Source organism: Melozone crissalis, unplaced genomic scaffold (assembly GCF_028551555.1).
Source record: "Melozone crissalis strain CALT ecotype California unplaced genomic scaffold, PUWL_Pcris_2 ptg000018l_1, whole genome shotgun sequence".
In the NCBI taxonomy this organism is placed as follows: Eukaryota; Metazoa; Chordata; class Aves; order Passeriformes; family Passerellidae; genus Melozone; species Melozone crissalis.
In genome coordinates, this window is record NW_026535796.1 from 31,585,538 (window position 1) to 31,606,502 (window position 20,965).

The following is a 20,965-nucleotide window of genomic DNA, read 5'->3' on the forward strand; positions in this document are numbered from 1 at the left end:
GTGTTATCTAGAATCACTGTGATCAGTTACAACAGGGATCCCCAATAGGTAACGTGACTTGTGTTAGATGTTATTTATTGAATACAAACAGATAAAACTTGGAAGAGACAAGATCACTGCAGGGTAAGGGTTAACTCAGTGGTTACATCAATGATTCATAAACCACAAATGTAATCTCCTAAATCCTAAAGCACCAGATTACCAGTGCAGCACAAACATGGTGCTGGGTAGGACTCTGGCAGGGCCCGCTGTCCCCAGAGACCTGCTCCCTGCACATGTCCCTTGAAGGCTCTTCCCTTCTGCACTGTGACAGATGCAGGGACAGCTGCTTCTGGGGCAGCTGGTGACTGCAGTGGGGCTGTTCAGGGCCTGCCTCCCTAAAGCTATATATGCACATTCAAGCTGGTTTTCAGCTGCTACGTACCAGTTTCTAATGCCCATATTTGCTAAGATTATGCTAAGATAATATTTTTATTGTTAATACTAGTTTAAGTGCTCCGTGCTAAGTGTTTAAACCTCATCCTCCACAAAAGAGGCATCCAGTAGTGGCTGCTGGGGCACTGGCCCCAACTCATACCCTTCACAAAGAAGAGTGCTAGCTCACATCTGTCATGGCTGCCACAGCAAAGCAACACAAGCTTTCCAGTATTGTTACAGGCTTCCAGAAATCAGACTTCCAACAATTGAATCTGACACTGGATATGCCAGTCAAGGTCATCACCTGCCTCCTAATACAGGTGAAGGGACTTGATACAACAAGTCCCTGGTGTTGACACCTAAACAGCCAGTATCAGCTTGACTGCAATCATCACAGAAGGCTACAGCCAGCATTTGAAGTGGCCTTCACCTTGTGACCTCATCCTGCATGGGTGGAAGAGCTGCTTCTAGTACCAGCAGTCACTGTGGGAATTGGTCTTCGGCATCTTTGGCAGCCTGTGGTGGCCAGGAGGTGAGCAAGCTTTCTTTGAGGAAATGCTGGTGTTTCCTGGACAAGAGAATCCTTTGGGTTGGGAGCCCAAAGCAACTGGTCCCTTGGCTACTGAAGAGTAATGTACAAAAAAAAAAAAACCATCAGAAGAAATTGCCTAGGGTAGTTACTCAGCTCTGAAATGAATGAAAGGGGCAGAATTTGCACAGCAGGAAAAGCAGCTGGTGTTGCAGTATCTGGATACATGCCAGGGCTAAGATCTATGGAAGCTACCAAGAAGGGCAAGACTTTCACTGTTGCATCTTGTTAAAATGCTTGGAGCACAGATGCTACACTAGATGCTACACTTACACTCAACTAAGCCTACTGCCTCTTTTCTGTAAGAGTCTGGTACAGCCTCATCAGTCTGAATCCAAAACGAAGCTGTTCACCCTCTCCATTTTGACACCTTTGTGAAAAACTTGCCTGAAGCCCTGACAGATACTGTACAGATCTTACTCTGATGGTAACATCAGGTGGGATGGCTGATCATGGTAACACACTTTCAGGGAGAAAAGATGGATGAGGAGCATGAATATTTCAGCCCCTAAGACAAGGAGGGAGATAGAAGTAACTTCCCTTTTCCGAAAGGCCATAAAAAAGATATCCTGACACAGCTAAGAAAAAGCATCACTGAAGTCTGAAAAAGCAACAAAGAAAGTACCAGATCAGGCAGTCTGCTCTGAGGACTTGGTTCATGCCTCACAATTACCACTAAAGCCAAGGACAGTCAGAGCTAAACTGCACATATGGCAGACAGGAGTATTTTAAGCACAGCTGTTCAAAGCAGAATAGCACCTCCTGTATCTCACCTTCAGTGTATGTAAGTGAGGCCTCAGGCTTGCAGACTTAAAGGGAAATGAGTAACTTTGCCGAGCACAAGCTACAAACACCACTGTCAAGCAGAGATTTGGGTTGGACTATTCCCACTTGCTCTATCCAAACCCAAAATTATAGCTGCATTGTTAAGGGGATGCTACTGAAGGAAATAACCCTGGAAAAAGAGTGATAGGAATGAACAGCTGGGAGTAGGTTTGGAACAGAAATTATTTAACTTACATCTGCCACACATAGACTTACTCAGCTCACTGTGCCCCTCCTCAAAAAGTATTCACACTCAAGTCAATGGGGATTATTCATGTGAACAAGAATGAACACAACTGTTGTGCAACCTACTAGTCAGGACTTTGACAGCCTCTCAGGACTGGACAGATGCAGGGGTATCAAGTACAGCTTACACCCTGCAACCAAGTCTTCTGCTTGCTCATATTCCTTGCAGAATTTAGCATTCTTTACTGGGAGCATTTCTTTCGTGGGAACAAAAAATGTGTCTTAAATCTAGGCAGAGATGTCAGCTCTGAACTGACAGCTTTCTGTGGAAAGCTTTCACAGAAACTCAGAAGTATTAGCAGACATTTCTGAACAACATCCCTCCCCCTTCTCATTCTTATAATTTTTAAAAATTATTTTAAAATAATTTTTAGAATTATTTAAATTTTTAAATAATTTTAAAAACCCTTTAACACAAGCTGCATGAACACAGGGGAAAGATGCTACTGCAGCAGCAAGCCTCATGTTCGTTTTTCCTACAGCCGCTTCCTATCCCCAGACTTGCACTCTATAGTTTTTTCTCAGATTATGGCATATCTCCAAGAGGACAGGACTGATTTAAACCTATTAACTCAAACTGAGCTTAATAAATTTACATTAATAAATATTGAAAATAAAACTATCAAGCATACTAAGGATACTTTAAAGAAGCTGCTGATCAACTGAACAAATCTGTGAGGTTTTACACAGTAGAGATGCAAATTAAAGATCCATACAACTTACACTACTCACATTACTCCAGACAAACTGATGGACATCCCTCTGAGACCAGGAACCACAGTGGCTGCAGCTGCCCAGAGTGCTGGCTGGGTACTCATACTGGAACCACATTCTGCTGTGTTGCCTCCAGCACACTGTCCTCAGAAATTATTGGAAAGGTGGTGCAGCAGTACAACTCAAGAGGAAGTCCAAGCTCAACATACTTTGAAAAAATGTGTCATTTTATTTGTACACTTCCAAAGTTGAATGTAGAAATTTAAGAGTACAGTCCTGCAAATTTACTCATTGCTAGAATAACTGCCAGGGACACAAGAAGGTATTTATTGATTGATCATCAAGTCAGAGGGGAAAAAACAAACAAACAAACAAAACCCCACCCTCCAAAATTTAAAAAGTTATGGGACTTTTTTTTTTGCCCCAAGTACAAATTTTATAAATACAAAACAAATTCACAAATTACTTTGAATGCTAAATAAATATCTACTTAATAAACTCAGACTGAATACCTCCAGCCAGCACTGGTACAGTACTTGAAAAGATATGCAGTTGTACTCATTAGTGTTGAGAAGATATGCTCAAACAAGTTTTAACAACACACACAGTTTCTTCAACTGTGCTACAGCAGAAGATTTTCTCTGAGTTGATAAAGCCCTCAATACCACAGCTCCTACAAAATCTAGAGGATGAAACAACGTTATTTTGTGCAGGAAAAAACAAAGTACTTCTGGAAGATATCTGGACACATGAATGTATTAAAAATGTACAAAACCTCTGTAAACCAGTACTGTATCCAGTACATCTATCAAAATTATTAGACACTGAATAAAACTGTAGCAAAGGTAATCTTTCCTACATTCTCCTGAGTGCTTAATATTATATTGAGAATATAGTGCAGGCCACACTTCAAGGTGGTTAAACAGTTGTTATTGCTTTAAATAGACATGACGACTGGGTAATTTAACAATCCATTTTAATGAATGTAATAAATTCCCTCAAGAACTCCTTTGGAAGGCAGAGGTTAGATTCGAGACTTCTTCGCTGCGGGAGCGCTGTGGTCCACGTTACCAGATGTGATGGGAAGTCCAAGCTTTTGAGCCTGAATGTGGAAGAAAGCCTGAAGTCTAGTTCCAGCTTTTGCTTCACTTGTGTTACGAGGGTTGTATTCAAAGCAGTTCGAAAACATCAGCTCAATATCTTCAATGAATTCAGCTAGGGCATAAAATAAATAAAATTAGCACGTTTCAAGTCATCAGCAGTCTGACAAACAGTTTGACACCAATAAATCAGTACAGTGATCCTATGCAGAGCCGCAACACAAAAATGTCTTTACGTGTATCGAGTTTCTATCCTTGTATCGGTGCTGTTCCATGTCAACATTCTTCAGTTTCTCTGATTATCAATACAGGAAATACAAATCAGAAACAAGAACAACAGTACCTTTTCTAATTATTCCATCAGTGTCACTCTTTGATATTAAAGGCTTAAGAACTACCAGAAGTTTCATAGCTGCCCATTTCTCATCTATGCATCATGTATGTTAGTAGGAAAGGAACTATGTTCAACAGATTTTATTTTAAAAAAATATTAGTAATTGCTCTTTTAAAAAACCCAAAACACCACAAAACCCCAAAGCAAACACAATTTCAGCTTTCTAATCATCCAACACAGTTCTATTTTAGGACAAGGATTTAAAGTGAGAGAAGATGGTACAATATACCCCTTTCAATAAACAATACTTACATGCTAACTTATATTCACATTTATTCACTTTTTCACGGATTATATTTAAGGCAATAGGTTTTTTGATTATATCATAGTAGTCTGGTACCTAAAAAAAAAAAATCCAAACAAAAAGATTAATGGACAAACAAAGGGAAGCTTAAATTCTGTCTATGTAAAACATTAAAACAAATAATGTAACAGCAAAAGGCATTTATGTTTTGCTTTTAAATAAACAACTACCTTCATTCCCTGAACTGAATACTAGTTTTCAGGCACTGCTTTTTTTTTTCTATCATTCAAGTAGCAGATTACAACAAACATTAGCCAGCAATTTAATAAATAAATCTACTCCTAAATGTCCTGTGAACAACTATAAGAAAATTGCATGAGCAGATAAGCATTGTGCTGTTCCAGCTATTCCCATCTGTCAAGTACAAAAATTATTTGCAATATTTTAAATTTTTTATTTTTCCTGCAATATATTACAATGTTAAAAGCTCTTTAATCATGAGTAATAATCATTTTGACTCCACCACTATTCATTTAAAATGCAGAGATTCCATTCACTTGTGTAAGAGCAGCAAGCAGGAGACTCTACAAAGTACTATGGGATCAAGGGGAGGAAAAGGACTGCCTAACCCTTAAGTGTACTGATCATTTGGATCCAGTTTTGAATTCCAGTAAGCACCAAGCCTAGGGTGCCTGTCTCACAAAGTGGGGTGGGGGAAGCAAAAGAAAAAGGTATCTGATCCAAACATGCCTTTCTCTCCTCCAAAGAAAGATACCCACATGCACTATCCTGGATATTTTAAAAACTAGGTTTTGGTTATGGCCTGCAATTTTACTCTAGATCAAGTGCAACCTGCAAACAAACCTAAAGGAAGAATCAGTAAAGAAACAGAATTAAACTGACATATTTTTCATTCCTTTTCCTTTAGGAGTGCTGTTTGTGTAATTACTAAAAAGAAAAGTATTTTTCTCTTTCTAGCTTGCTGTGCACTGACCATTCAATGTATCCTTTACATTGTCTTAAAGGCAGCTAAAAGTTTAAACCAAAATATTCATCATGATGAAGAAAATCTGGGTCAGGTATGGATTTCTCCTTTCAACTATATAGAGACTATCCCTTAGTGATTGATTCAGGCAAACCAGAATGCACTGAATTCTAGCAGTTTAGTTTCAGCACCAAAACTAAGCTGAATTCTCCATCTTTCTTTGCATTCACCAGATTCTTGCCCTTCCCAACATAATTCCAATACTCTATTATTAGCCAGTCACTATTCTCCATTTCATTCAATATTCCTCTCCTCCTCTACGCTTACTTTGTTCATTCACATTTGTACATCATTCTCTTTGTCCAGACAGATTAGCCTTCCAACTATTTGAGACTCTGAATTCAGCATTTCAGGTCTTTATTAAACAGCTATCATTGCTAATTTTAGCAAAGCCTTAAACACCAAACTCTAGATCCCCAAGAATGCCTGTGCAGAGTTGCTTGGAAAGGACAGGCACTTTGGCAGGGTCAGATAGGGCCAGCAGTGCCTTACAGTGGACAAGCCAGTGCAGCCTGTAGAAAGCAGCTTTGGCAAGTTTTATTGTAATAAAAACCTCTAGAGCAGCACTTACTTTGGGTATCCACATTATCATCCAGTATTTTGAAATTTGAACAAGAGGGAAATTAAGAATGAAGCTACAGAATCATCTTTTTACTGCATTATAATTAAGATCAGCATGAAGTTGGTTTCTATCTTATTATTTATCACAGGTCTCGTCTCAGAATGTCTGTGCATAAATGAAACATTAATTCAACTAATTAATTAATAATCACAAGCTTACCTTTAGCAGTCCTGTGCTCTACTTATTTGGTTGGGTTTTTTAAAACCAAAGCATTTCACATTTTAAAATGCCCAGTGAAAAGTTTATGTAAAATTTTGCCAATACTACATCAATCGTGGAAGTTATTTCTGACACCAAATATCTGAGCTGAAATGCAAGAGTTCTCCTGAATCCCACTGCTTGGCTCTATCCTGCTGTTTGCACCATGCTGTAAATTCCCCTGGTTCGCCAGCAGCAAGCAGGGCTCTCAGCCATTCCTGCTGCCTGTAGAGTTGTGTCAGTTACCTGGATTTTGGAAACCAGTTTCATGAAAGGCCAGCTGTCATCGTGCCGCACCAGCTCCACTATCAGCTGCTCAAAAGCTGAGAGTTCATGGACTCCGCCCTGACGTCCTGAACTTCTCCTGCTCAATACTGGAGGAGATGATTCTGGAAAGAAAACCAACCCAACATCCCCCCAGATAAAGATTAAAAGCCTGACAAATAAAATATTTTTTTAAATTAATAAAAAGCTGAAACACCATTATTTTGGGGTACTAAAACTGTAGTTTAAAAGCACAAGGCATGTAGTTTGTGAGCTACAGTAGTAACTATACTCCAGTCTTGTCATTTACTACCAAAATGTCTCTCTTGTCATACAGAATGCCAAGTACCAGGCCTTAGCTGGGTGCCTCCTCCATTGCATTAATTTTGGACGTGATTTTTTTCACTGATTTCAATATTAAAACAATTTGTTAAACACTTGAAGAAAAGCCCTGTTAGAGAAAAACAAGAATAAGCTGCCTGCTTCTAACTTTTACTTTCACAAAAACCTCTATTCAGATTGGTTATATCTGCTTTCAACAGTAGTCAGCAGGGTAGTTAAAGGAAAAGCTCAGACATTCTGAATAGTGACAGACAGAAATGGTGAAGAATACAAGGCTGCTACACTGGAGTGCAAACTCTTTTACACTCTTCAGTCTCACACTGGGTCCTTTTTGTTTTTAAAAGTTATTGTACCTTTCCAAGTATTTCCTTACCATCAAAGTATTACCTTAACAAGCACAGACACTGTTAGCCCTATACCAGGCAGACTACATTTTTCTTCTGGAAGCAGTTTCTTGTTCTGTGTGTATATTCCCAATTTCACTATGTTCCCTCTATCTGTGCTCTTCACTGTTTAATTCTTTAGTAAAATAAAATAATAAAAGCTACAAGTAAACATTTCCATTTGTGTGGGTTAAGGCACTTCCAAACTTTCAATCCACTTAGTATAGAGCATATTGTGTGCAAATATGAAATTTCAAATATGGATACAATAAATCTCAGATGGCTGACAATTTTAAGGTTCTGTCAGTGTGAAAGAAAAACTGTCTCATTGGAAGTGGCAAAACTGCCTTCAACCACTACTCATGATCTCCATGCTCTACCACACAATTATTTTATCAAGGAACAGAATGTGGATTTTGCTGTGGTAAACACATTTCTCTAACCTGTAGATTGTCGTTTTCTGCCTCTTCTCTTGGGTTCAGCAACAGGAAGGGAAAGCTTTGAAGCAGCAACTGGCAGTTTCCTGAGGCGCTCGGCGGGCTCTGCAGTATCCACAACTCGGAACCTGAGTGAGTTGGAGGAGCTGCTTCCCAGTGAGCTCCCGGCGCTCTTCCGCCCTCTTCGTCTTCTTCGAGGACCGAGCAGCTCCACAAAAACATCTGCTGGCAATGAACTTTGGCTCTGACGAGTGGTCCGGCTATGGAGCCTTAAAGTGGGCTTAGTCACTGCTGAGGAGGCTGATTTTATGTTTCTTAAACCCCTTCTGGTCATTTTTGATGAAGATTCAATTGGCTGGCTCCGAGAAGCGTATCTTGCCTGACGCTGGCTGTTCTGACTTGAGAATGGATTGTTGAGCTTGGCTGCTCTCATTTTTAATGGAAACTTGACCTGAGATCTTCCTTGTTTTGATGGGCTACAAAGTGAACAGTTATGTTTATTTATTCCAAAATTCCATTCGTCTCTCTTCCCTGTTTTCTAATTCAGCATTTAAAAAACCCAGCCATTCAAGGTTGAACTGGTAAGCAGCTGGCTTACAACTTGATGCAGTCAGTCACCCAAAATTACCATTATCTTAAATACTCCTCTGGGGTCTCTTAGTGAAATATTATGTGGAGTACATACCTTAAAGAAATTTTCAGAATTCTGATCACCTTTGCAGCTTATGCAATAAGAATACATTAACTGGAGCACCAGCTATCTATTTCTTTAAATACCTTATTTCTCACAGCAAGTGTTAACTACTAAGATTTCTGAACATCATTATCAGCCAGATAAATAAAGCACAGTTGTAAAATGCTACTTATAAGAGTTAGGCTCTGGTCAGGTTTTGTAACTAATATTTAAGACTGCCCTTCCTGTACACGGAAGAGACAAGATCCCAGAAATAAATTCATTTCCCAAGGACAGGCCAATTCTCTCCAACTACTGAATCTCAACTGTCAGAGCTGCTTGCTTTAGTCAATTCAAAAGACTGTACAAAAAAGAGACGAAAAATACTCTGAGATCAGAAAAATTTCCTTCAATTTTTATGTTGCTGACATGTGCATCAAATAAAATTTTTATTGAAATTACCACTTTGTATTATTTAGTTGATTGTATAGCGTTTTTTGGTTGGCTGTTTTTCAAAGATATTTTCTTGGGTTGTTTGTTTGGGTTTTGTTTGTTTTGGTGTTGTTATGGTTTTGGGGGGCTTTTTCAGGGGGTAAGGGTGGTTTGGTTTGTTTGTTGGCCTTTTTGAACAGCTACTGCATTAGTCCTCAGGGATTCCCAATGTCCTGTGATGTCCAAGTGGCCTTCAACGGATTGTTTTCTCTAATGTTCTAATAGTGTAAGCATCTAGTCCTCCAAAATTCAAAAGTGGACAAAAATAACTCTAGATTTTCTCCAGAAAACCTTTACTGTTTGAAACTCTTTCCACTTCACATTCACACATCAGCTGTACAGAACTGAAGCTCTGATGGCCTTCTCTCACCCATACATTCAAAGCTGGAATTTTTATCCTGAAAATGAACCCAAGTCCAGAGGCCCTAGCTTTTGTATTCAGTATTAAATATTTTGGTAAGAGCCAAATTTGCAACAAGCTGCCATTTTTCTAGAAATAAACATTTTTTTTAAACTAGAGTTTCAAGATACATGCTTATGTGAACAACTACTCCAAATAACGATCAAGGCGAAATTTTAACAAGTCTGTTTACCTTATCTCTTCCTCCTCTTGCGATTCATCCTCCTCATCTTGCTCTTCTTCATAATGCTCCTCGTCACTTTGTCCCATCTCATCATAGTTTGCCTCTTCTTCCCCTTCTAGTTGCTCAGCAGTCTCCTCATCACTTTCCACAGAAGGTCTCTGTCTGGAGGAGAGGCGTCTAGAGCGCTGTTTTGGTCGGCACTCTGGGCAAAACCAATCTCCTTCAGGAATGACCTAGGAACAGAAGGGGAAATGAAAAAGCATTAGCATTATAAGAACTATTCAAGCTGTGTGTGAGAAGGAAGCAGTCCTTTCTCCCAAGGTACCTTCAGCTTGGGCCTGATGCAGTAGGTGTGATAGCCTCGGTCGCAGCCATCGCACAGCACCATGCTTTCCGCGTCGCCTTTCTTCCGGCACACCTTGCAGCGAGCATTGAGGATGGACTTGGACCAGATGACGCTGCGGTCCAACGTCGACAGGTGAAGGAAGACTTGGGACAAGCTGGTAGAAGAAAGAAGTGACTCTCTCCAGCGATCCAGAACTGTTTTGTAGGACCGTCCACCATCACTGGCATCTTCCATTGGAGAAGGGGATTTAAAAAAATAAGAAAAATGACAAACCCCCACAGAATTATCAAACTTCTTTTTCAAAGATCCAGGTTATTCTAGAGTCAGAGGTAATACTCTTTCAAACAGACAGCAAGCAGCAAACCGAAATAATAATTCAACCTTTGTCTTATCTCTTCAGTACTGAAGTATTTTCTACATAGTTTCTAAGGTGCCGGAGCTTTAATATTTTACTCTTCAATACCTATTAAGCTTAGAACTTGCACATACATAGGTCATTAATAAGACAGTAAACTCAGATCTAAACCCGGAAACCTAATTTGATTCAATTTATAAAGTATAAAACATAACTTAAGATCATGAAAAAAGGATCACATATCCAATTTACCTTCCTTTGTATTTACATCTGGAAATCCCAAAATGTTTAAAGAAAGTACCTGAAACTTCACAGGCAAAGAACAGCTTGAAGGGCACTTTTCACCCACACTTGCTCCAGTACAGTCTACCAGAGAGCCTTTCAGCCCTCTGCCCATGCCTCACTGCCTTCATTCCTGCCCTGCACTCTGCCTTCACAAGCACCTGCATCCCTGTGTGGCTGACCAGGTTGGATGACTGACCTGGATGAAATGTAACTGTTTCCTTAATACCTTTTAAGCAATGTAACACACAGGAGGGACCCGTGGTACACATCAAGTGTCAAACCAAGTAACACCTGAGTCTCTAATTAAGTTAAAAATAAACGCGGGAGGGAACAAGGGTGAGAAATTAGATGGTATTTTCAAATAGTTTTGGTTTGCAATCCAGGCCATGAAAGCAGCTACACAAAGACACACACTGAGTAATGAGGGGGACAGTACTGAATGGGAGTGGGCAGCTGGGAACTAGAGAAGCAAATAGGCTGTTTGAGAACCTGAGAGAAAATAGAAGGTATGAATGATAGCCTGCACTGCTGCTCCTGAGCAGAAAGCTGATTTCTTTATTGAAGCCGAAAGTTATTTCTTGCATTTTAAAGTAAGAGGGTTTGAGGACAGGAAGAGACCATACCACAGCGCTTGTGGTTATGGAGATGTCTGCAGACTTCCTTTCTAAAAGTGATAGTCCAGCTACTACTGTGTGATCTCAGTTGATTAATGATGCACTCCAGTACATAATGCCGCCCTGCCTGCTGGAATACTGACAGCGGGCACATGAATGGCCTGTGATGCACCTGGCTGCCAAATGATTTATTCCCAGGACTAGGAAGAGAAAATATCTAATAACAAATAAAATGAAAGAACAAAAATGAGACTAATTGCTCTCCTGGCAAAGCCCTTCTGCCTTCTCATCAACTGGCTGCCAGGATTTGTCTAATCTTGCATACATTTGCATTAGCAGCAAGCAGCACAAGAGAAGTGATGGGAGAAGGCAGAGGATAAACAGGCAACACAGCTTCATAAATAAAATACAGCCACTCCTGAACTGCAAACCTGTATTTCCTAACATTTCCTATTACTTAGGCCTTAGGCTTGCTGTGTTAAATTCAGTCTTCTGAAGACAGTGGACAAGGTCCTTTTCACAGTACTGTAGTATATCTCCCTGTATTTTTTTTAATTCAGTAAGAAAGTTAAAATTGCTTAAATCAGATTTGTACTATAACTCTTACTCTTAAAGACACTTTATCTTAGGCATATATATAAGTCTGGCAAGCATTTCTTTGGCTAACAATGACAGCTTGAGCATTATTACTTTTATTTGGAGGTTATTTTCAGCCTGGATTGGCTTACCAATATAGCTCATCACACAGCACAACAAATATATTGCAACTGTGAATTTGCAGAGCAAGTAGAGATGAAAATTCCTGACCACAACCTGCTTCAGCATGTCCTGCTGCTGAAACAAGCAAGCCAAACAACACTCACTGTTTCAGATCCCAATTTGTAAAATAAGAATAACACTTTTTTCTTCCATCCATCATCTTTCTCATTTATATTGTTAACTCAGAGGGAGAAATGGCCTCTTTCTTTGTGTCTGAGCAGCTCTACACTGCGCAGTGGGATACCCTTCTGTCAGCTAAGTCCTCCAAGCCTTGCTACAATGCAAATGAAGTCATTTGACAGATCTATGCACTCATCTATCAATAGCTAATTGAGTTCAGGGAAGGGTTTTCCATTTTAGTTTTTCTAGAAAGGATATGGAGTTGCACAATGGTGTGAAGTTTTAGAAAAAAATGGGGACATTAAAAGAAAGGGGGAAAAAATCCCAGGATTATGTGAAGAGGCAGATTTTGGTCCCAAAGTGAAAAAAAAAATACAGTTCTTTATTTCTGGTTGCAGAAACCTTTTTCTTAGTTTTAAATATTTGAGCTGTATTTGTTTCATGCTTAAACCTTTGGCTTCAATACCTTCAATGTAAGGAACTGGCTACAAAATTAATTAAGCAAAAACCAACGAAAAAAGAAAACTTGATAAAATATTCAGTGCTTTCTAATTCTTAGCAATACAAGTAACATTTAAAATTTACCATCTCTCTGACTAGTCTTGTCTTTCACTCTCTTCCTCCTTTTATACCCCCAGTGGTGCCTTTCATCATCTTCTGCATTACCTAACATTAAATTCATAGAGTTATTTCAAATACCTTTTTGAAGCATGGCAGATTATTTTTTAATTAATTTTTATATTCCATAAATGTGTAGTCTAAAAACATGACTTGAACAGTGAACAGTGGTTCTCAATATGTGCAGACAGTGAAGGGTAGGGGAATGCTGTGCATGGAGGAATTGCACATCCCAGTGTTTAATCTGACTCCCACTACAAACAGAATGCTTGAACTAAAAGCTCTGAATCCTACCCTGCCTTACCTTTCTGTCCAACTCTGGTGCAAATGGCCACAGGAGCAGATACTGACCACAGGTTTTTCTCAGCAAACAATTTGTTTGGTCTGTGGTACCACAAACCTCCTCACAGCTCAAAAAATGTAGCCAGGTTATGGGCACAGTTCTCAAGGACCAAGAGAATTAGTTCATCTGTCCACTTGAAACAATGTATTTTGGATGGTTTTGTGCAGGTGTGTTCTGGAGTATTAAAATGATCAAATTAACCTCTCAGGAAGGAAGAGCCATGGTCAACCTCATCTACTCCAATTACAAAGCACCTTTGACTGTCTTCTCTGAAGAGCAAACAAAAATTCTGTATCATAAAAAAAGCCCATTTCCACCTTTGCTGCCTCTGCTCATGAAACTCTGCAGGGAAGTAATGGAAGCATAAGAAAAAAGTATGTGTATATACCTATCATATCCAGGATACTGTTGGAAGATGTCTGATGCTATTATGAGGACAATTATAAATAGGAAAGGAAACAGCTATGGGAGTACAGGAAACAAAGATAAAATCTAAAAAGAAAGGAACTGAATAAAGACAAGCAAAAAGGAACAAAAAAGTTGGTTTGGGTTTTTTTTGTCATGCAAGAAGTGCACGGCACAAGTTACAAAGCAGGCAAATGGTTCCCTCCATCAGTCTCAAAGGTGCTCCCATGAATTAGAATCCAACCTTTTGCATGGAAATCTGAAGGATGCTTAAATGACTGAAGTCCTGAACTAGTGCAGAAGGCAGACTTTTTTGTGGATGCCTCACTGAACTCCAGGGCAACCAAATCACTTCATCATTTTATACCTCAACTTTCACATCTCTGTAAAAGGAATGATGAGACCTATTACTGCACTGCGAAGTATTTTGAAATGCAAGGAAGAGTAAATTTATATCAAAAAAGAAGCAAAATTCATAATAAAAACCGCTTGTATTTCTTCCTTCTCAAACAATTTTTTTTCTGAGAAGCAGGACTTCAGAGCTTCCTTCAAACAACTATTCAAAAAAGAAAAAGGCTTTTTTACATCTTAACTCTGAAAATTTTGCAAGAAAACAATGTACTGCAACTGCACTCCCTCCTTTCCATAAGTCTCCTGTAACATTACCTTGGGCTGCACTGAAGGAAGAAAAACCAAATTTTCATAGTAATATTTAATGAAAAGATTTTAAAAAGACAGTTCATAATTAAGAAATGCATACAATTTAAATCATGTGACATTTCATCACCAGACAACAGAAGATTAGTGGGCATCTAGCAGCTCTGTGAGGCTGAGGGGGCCATTTCTGGGGTTTCCAGATCTCTTTTCACATCGCTATCTTCTCTGTCAGTCTTTTCTTGCTCTTCCACTTGAACATTTGGTATGCACCTCAACTCTAAACCTATCAGAATCACCAGCAAGGCTCTTGGCAGCCTGATAGAGCCTCAAACAAAAACGGAGCTGAGAGGAGCAGCTGGTCCTTTTATTGCTGTGCTGGGTCCCTTTGTCTGCTCTGCACCCTGGAGGCCACCAGCATAAACCTGCCAGTGACTGCAGGGAATTTCAGCGTGCTGGCTTTAGGACTAGCAGCCATAAATGAAAACTAAAAATTGTTAAGTATAGCTCCATTCCCTAATAGGAACAGAGCAAAGTAAAGGGAGGGATAGAGAGGGCAAATAAACTTTGCAGTGAAAGCAAGAACTGAAATAATGACAAAGAGCATTTTCAGTGTGGTTTAAAGCAGAAATGCAAGGGCACTCTTTTTACTGCAAGTGTTCCCCCTGTACTGCTACAAAAACAGAACTCCCAAGCACTTGCTCGACTTCCAATATTTTTACTTCAATGGTAACTCAATTAGCCAATTATCAGATTTAACATGAGAAACAGATATGCAAGGCATTTTGTTCGGGGGGGGGGGGGGGGGAGGTCCCTTCAATAATTGGAACAACTATTAAAAAAAAAATTCCTCCTGTTAGGAAAAAAACCCAAAACAAATGAGTGCAGAGACACAGAATCTATATAAGAACAGTAAAACAAAACTAAAAACTCCTCAAACTAAACCCCAGTGGTTACAAACTTTGAGTTAATTTCTATCATCACAAAACTGTTGGTCACACTTTAGAGGGGTCGGGGAAAAAATGCATCACAGCTCTGAGCACAGAGCAGTCCTGAAAAACAAGTGTTCCACTTGTCATTAAAAGCACTACAAACATCTCCTTGTCAAGCTGAGTAGAGAACTTTTCTATGTCTGTCGTACATCTACAATCTTGCCTTCATTCAGATTCACCTCCTGTTAAAAGCAGCCCATTACACAACTGAAAACATGAGACATTTGGCACCAAAAAGCAAGAGGGAACCTGACACTGTCACTTAATGATCAGGGCAGCAAGCCAGGCCAGAGGACACCTGGGATCTTTCCTGCTCCTCAGCAATGTAGGTTATTCTATACATTACTGTCATTTTAGAGCAGTAGCATTTTTCACAGCAGAAGAGATGCACGGGCACATTACAGTAAACAAACATCAGAGATTTAAGACATGCAAAACACATCTATTTGCTTTCCTTATATACTCCCTTTGCCACTCAGTATAAAACACCTATGAGAACAGGATTTCCAAGTTAAAAAAAAGCCAACCCACCATCATTCCAAAGGTAAGGCAAAAACATGAACCAACATAAGATTATGGCAGAGTTGAAACCACCAAAAAGAAGACAGAAGACTGCTAAAAAACTTTCTCTCCAATACTTCTGGGGCATTTTTCTTCTTTTAGTCTTTTTCCTCTAACTCAGGATGCACGATCAATGGCCACAGCCTGCTAATAACCACATTTTTCCCCTTGGAGAATAGTAAACTTACAACTGTCAGCAAGGGGCTGTCAGCAAAATACTCACAGACCTTGTATGGAAATGGAGGCATATAATGCACAATGTATTTACAACTTGTACATGAAAAGTAGGACAAATGCTAGAGACACTGTCAATTAACTGTTGCACAGGTTGCAATCTAGTCATATAGCAGGAAATAAGCTGTATCATGCCTGGCTTGGAAAGTGCAGACATATTTGAGTTGACCAAACACTCAGCCAAGTAAAGCTTTTAAACAGCTGCGGTTTCAACTATTCCTGTGCTCTCCCCTTGCATCTCAATCATTTGCTGCACTTCCCTCTTCTAGAGGTCATCACACTGATATCTAAAGCTTGTGGAAGGGAACCCATGCCCATGAGTCAGTCTCTGGCACAAATCTAGCTCAAAGCCATCTTCAGTGGCAACTGATACCCAGACAGCAGGCTCCATACAGGAGCAGCCAAGATGCAGAAAAAATTTCAGGTCAACTGTGCAACAGGGTTGCACAGTTGACCTGAAATCATTTTGTGTTATAACACCAAAACCTGCACTTTTGTTTTCAACTACTACAGCAGAGTCTGCCAGAGCAGAAGGATTTTATACACAGTGACTTTCAGAAGAGTATCAGTCTACCAGAGTGTAGCAGTTGCTGCTCTGGAATGTGCTGCACTGGCAAACCAGAATTGAAAGGTAAAGCAGGTCAGCAAGCACAGAGCACAGCACATCCCCAGTGTGCCATCAAGACAAAAGTCTGACCAAGACAGCCACCTTGGGAAGCAGGAACTACCTTTACATATTTCTCTAAGATCAAAGTCCACTTCTGAATTGCAAAAGGATCCTAAGGAATCCAGACCTGAGGGATCACGGGCAAACAAACTGACTTCATGCACTTTGGATCCTCTCTCTCACCTCTGGAGCCTCATCAGAGGAAGCCAAGTAAGAAATACGTGTCAAAGTCAAGCTGCAATCCTGCTTTGGTTTAAATTTTTCTTGCAACTTTTTATTTTCAAGTTTTACAGCACAAACACAAAACCAGGGAATCTTAATGTTTGCAATCTAAGTATTTCCTACACTTTACTGTAAGTATTCTGTTATTGCTGAACAGGGTGATCCAGGTAAACTAGGTCTATATTGCTTTCATTGAAACAGTATAAAAAGAAGCAAACAAAACAAAACAGAAGAGCTGCATGATATACTGGCCTCAACAGTAATTCTGAACTATAGTGTTCCCCCAGAAAGCTTGATCATTTCTGCCTAAGGGTACAATTTGTCTGCCAATGCATCAGTGTAACTGTAGCACCACATAAACAAGGTCACTGGAAAAAAAAAATCTATGTTCAATAAGCATGAATTTAAGAATTTGCTTGTTAATTAATACATTTTATATATATATCAATATATATGTGGGTGTGTTAACTTTTTGTTCTTTTCCCCAAGATGTCCTTCTAAAGCATCCAGTCTTACAAAACAAGCAAGTGGGTTTGGGGTCAGGGGTATTACTGCAGTGCTGGGGTGGATGTGTTTGGTTTGTTAGTTACAAAATCTCACACAAGACTAGAGACAGAGTTTCAATTCTGAGACTTACCAAGAGGCGCTTTGAGGAACCTGCGTTCAATTCCTTGTTCTATCTGAAGCAGTGCAGATGCCAAGTAGTGGACCACATTACTGACTGGCTGAGGAGTACTTGTGCTTGTTGATGCAGCACTTGGAGCTTCGGTTTTTAACCCAACAAGTCTAAAAGAGAAATGTATTAAATTATCTTTTAAAGTCTCTGAAGCTAATACCAGAGATTCTTGCAAATCTATCGACAGAAGCTACTGACATGAACAGATAGTACACAGTGTGATGAGCTATCCTAATGCTTATGTTTGCTCAGCTAGCCTGGCTGATCTAGACAATTCATCTTTAGGTAACAGATAAATAATGATAAATTGTAAGAAATATGGATGACAAATTTCCAAACAATTAAGATTTCCAGAAAATCTGATGTGACATCCATCAGCTAGTTTATGATAGATTTCTGTGAAGAATGTAGTCCCAACAATTCTTCAGTGAAGACACTTCCAGTGGCAAAATGTAGTCTTTTAGAACACATCCACCTGCAGAAGTTCAATTACATAGATCCCTACAATTCAAAAGATTTTTGAAAAGAAAATAAAAAATAAAACCAAAGTAATTTTAAATGTAAATCAAGAATTGTTAACTTGTATGTCCTCATGCTTGGAGGATCTTTATAAAATACTAACTTTTATAACCTCCCAAACAATAAAAAACAACCCCAAAAACCCCTGAAACCAACCACAGAAACCCCACAAACAAACAAGCAGACCACCAAAGAGGCAGTTTTCCAACAAAACAGGACCAAAACACTAAGTAATCATTTCAAAATGTAGCTAATCTTTCTGAACCACAAACATTAAATAATGCGTAGGAGAGCACCTCACACTACTGAAAGTAAAATTCCATTTCTACTTGGGGTTTATAAAAAATTAACTAATTAAAACTGTCTGGATTCAGCCTTATTCTCGTGAATAAGCAATGCTTTTGGTTGTCCCTGTTCTTTTTTCACACTTAAAAGCTGTTCATTATATTTTGCAGTCACACACATTTTGAGAGCCTGAAAGCAAACAGAAAGAAAGCTGCAGAGTTATTTACATTTCACTAGTCAAACTCCAAGGTCTTAATGAGATGTCACTTGCTCTGAGGTGGATAAAAAGCCCCACATCAAAAGCAATCTGTCACATGATTTCAGAATCCCATACACTGATTTAATATGCAAGACTGTATTAGAGTAGACTTTATGCAGAAACTATGATGGAGTCAGTATCAAATGGAAAAAAAATTAAGCTACAGAGTTCTGCAGTTGAATTAAGAGTTGGCAATGGAACAAGTACCCAACATTAAGTGGAAACAGATAAATTTCAGCTTCTTAGTTAAAACAGTGGAATACTTCTATATTGTGGTTTTCAGGAACTAAATGTCTGTATATTGCATAATTAATATAAAGGATGATCCCATCCATTTTGCATGGAACTAGAGAACTCTGACTCAAAGGACAGTCTAACAGGAAAATTCTAATTCAGAGTGATGAATGAGAACTGAAATAAAATGAGAAAAATACCTGAAGAACTTCAAATTCCTAACATCTAACACAGCATTCATTAGTCCACTCAGAAATACAGCTTTTATAGAAGTCTAACAGCAGAAATGCCTCACAAAATATGTAAGTCAAACAATATGTTAGTACAATGACTGTCTCAAATGAATCTTTTTTCCTGATGTATTTCAATATTCACATCCTATCAAGAGATAACATTTCATATGCATTAACTATATTAAGGTAGACATTTATTTTTGACAAGTATGCAACTTTGGAGAATTAAAAATTTGGAAATCTTCACCATTTCTGTGATTTCTCAAGTTGGATTTACAACAAGAACTGCTATCAGAGAGCCACATCTGTCTCAAATGTTTAAAAACTAAACACCACAAAACACTTTACAGCTACAACACTGTAGGATTTGAGGTTTCCTCCCTTTCATTATGTTGCAGCTTGCTCCACAGAAGTATTATCATTCCCAAAGTTGTAAGATCACATCTCCATTTTGCTGCTAAGCTTAAAGTTAATCCAGACCATGGCCTGCTGCCCCAGTGGTCTTTACCATGACTCACAGGTAAGTGAACAGCCAGTTCAACCAGAGATTTGTTACTATTACCATTTTTCCTTTTCAATACCCCTATACTCTTCTCAGAAATTGAAGTGGTTTGATTTTGTTGTTTTGTTTGGTGGGTTTTGGTTTTGTGTCTTATTGGAGGTTTTTTGTTTGTGTGAGGTTTTTTTGGTTTAGGTTTTTTTTGGGGGGGTAGGTTCTTCTGGGAAACACATCATCAATTGCCAGTGTAATTTTTTCCCTGCATTTAAAATTACTTCAAAATGAATCCACATGTTCCTTCTTTGATAATTAATGTTTACTTTGAGCAGTGTAATATCTGAATACTGAAAGATGTAAAAATTGGTGCCTTAGTCTTACATGGTAATAGAACAGCATCATTTACAGACTATAAGCCAAAGTAAAATCCTGCATTTTAAGATCCACAGTTTTAAAAATCACCATGTGGAAGAATTTGAGGGTAACAATAACTTGAAGGTGAAAAAGTCCCCAGCCAAACAAAGCCAGAGCACTGCGATAAAACTCAGAGAGAAGAACCATTATTTAAACTATAGCTCTTACCTGTCTTTCACAATAAACTTATCATGATCATCAGTTTCCATTTCTTCAGATTCTTCATTCACAGTTTTAATAATGCCATTTTCTTTATTTTCATCATTCAGAAACTCATATCGCCCATGTTCTAGGGCTGCTCTCCAAGCCTGTCTGTCTGTAACCTGAAGCAAATATACAAATTTGAGGTTTCTAAAGAATCAAAGGACACAAGCTTTTAGTACCCATTACAATCTGCATTTAATTTAATTATGCTTTCACTAAAACCATTGCATGCAAGAGTTCTCATTTAAGTTACAGACTTGATGGCACCATGAAGTTCCCACATTCTACCATTTACAAATACCTTAATGGCCCCCAATGTTCCTTGATAGATCCTGTCTTCAATGTCCAAAAGAAAGTCCCTAAGTCTCAGTTCAAGTTGCTTCTCTGCAGATGGGTGAGATCCATCATGGACATTCTGCATCCTTCCCCTTCCTACAGGAGGTCTGACATCACTTTGAGGTTTTTCTGCAAGAACAGCAAGTAATTTGGTGTTAGCAGACCTTGTTCCTTTAAAGCAGCTGTTGGGAGAGGGAACAATAGTACAAGACAGAACAAGCTGAACGCATGGGTTCAAAATTCCCTTCTTGTAACTAGGTGCCAACACCAACATCTGTGCCAGCTAAGGAATCTGATTCAGCCAGGCAGGGTAATGATGACCAAGAGATGGCCAATAGATGATTGGCATCCACTCAGAACAACTCATGAGAGAAACCTTTGCTAATTTAAAAGTAGTTCTTTTGTCTTAAAATTCTTTCAAAAGTAGTAGATAAGTAACATCAACCTTACTTTAGGAGGAGAACAAAAAGAAAGAGAATAAAGTCACATTTCTGTTATTTGATTGCTCTTACTTTACAAGAGAACTCTTCAACTGTCCTTCCTGCATGTATCTTTATAATAGAAA

The 20,965-nt window shown here is 38.9% G+C and overlaps 1 protein-coding gene across 2 annotated transcripts in view; it reads right to left on the reverse strand.

Moving 5' to 3' along the window:
* Window positions 1-3,022: 3,022 nt before the first annotated feature.
* The window catches only part of BAZ1A (bromodomain adjacent to zinc finger domain 1A), a 65,577-nt gene continuing 47,634 nt past the window's right edge, over window positions 3,023-20,965 (reverse strand). For both annotated transcript variants that reach the window (XM_054275879.1, XM_054275880.1), the window contains exons 19-27: window positions 20,366-20,529; window positions 20,029-20,183; window positions 17,382-17,530; window positions 9,895-10,142; window positions 9,579-9,802; window positions 7,827-8,296; window positions 6,641-6,783; window positions 4,538-4,625; window positions 3,023-4,006 (exon numbers count right to left, since the gene is read on the reverse strand). In XM_054275879.1, coding sequence (XP_054131854.1) covers window positions 3,816-4,006; window positions 4,538-4,625; window positions 6,641-6,783; window positions 7,827-8,296; window positions 9,579-9,802; window positions 9,895-10,142; window positions 17,382-17,530; window positions 20,029-20,183; window positions 20,366-20,529 — 1,832 coding nt within the window. In that variant the 3' untranslated portion in view covers window positions 3,023-3,815. The remainder of the gene's footprint in view (window positions 4,007-4,537; window positions 4,626-6,640; window positions 6,784-7,826; window positions 8,297-9,578; window positions 9,803-9,894; window positions 10,143-17,381; window positions 17,531-20,028; window positions 20,184-20,365; window positions 20,530-20,965) is intronic.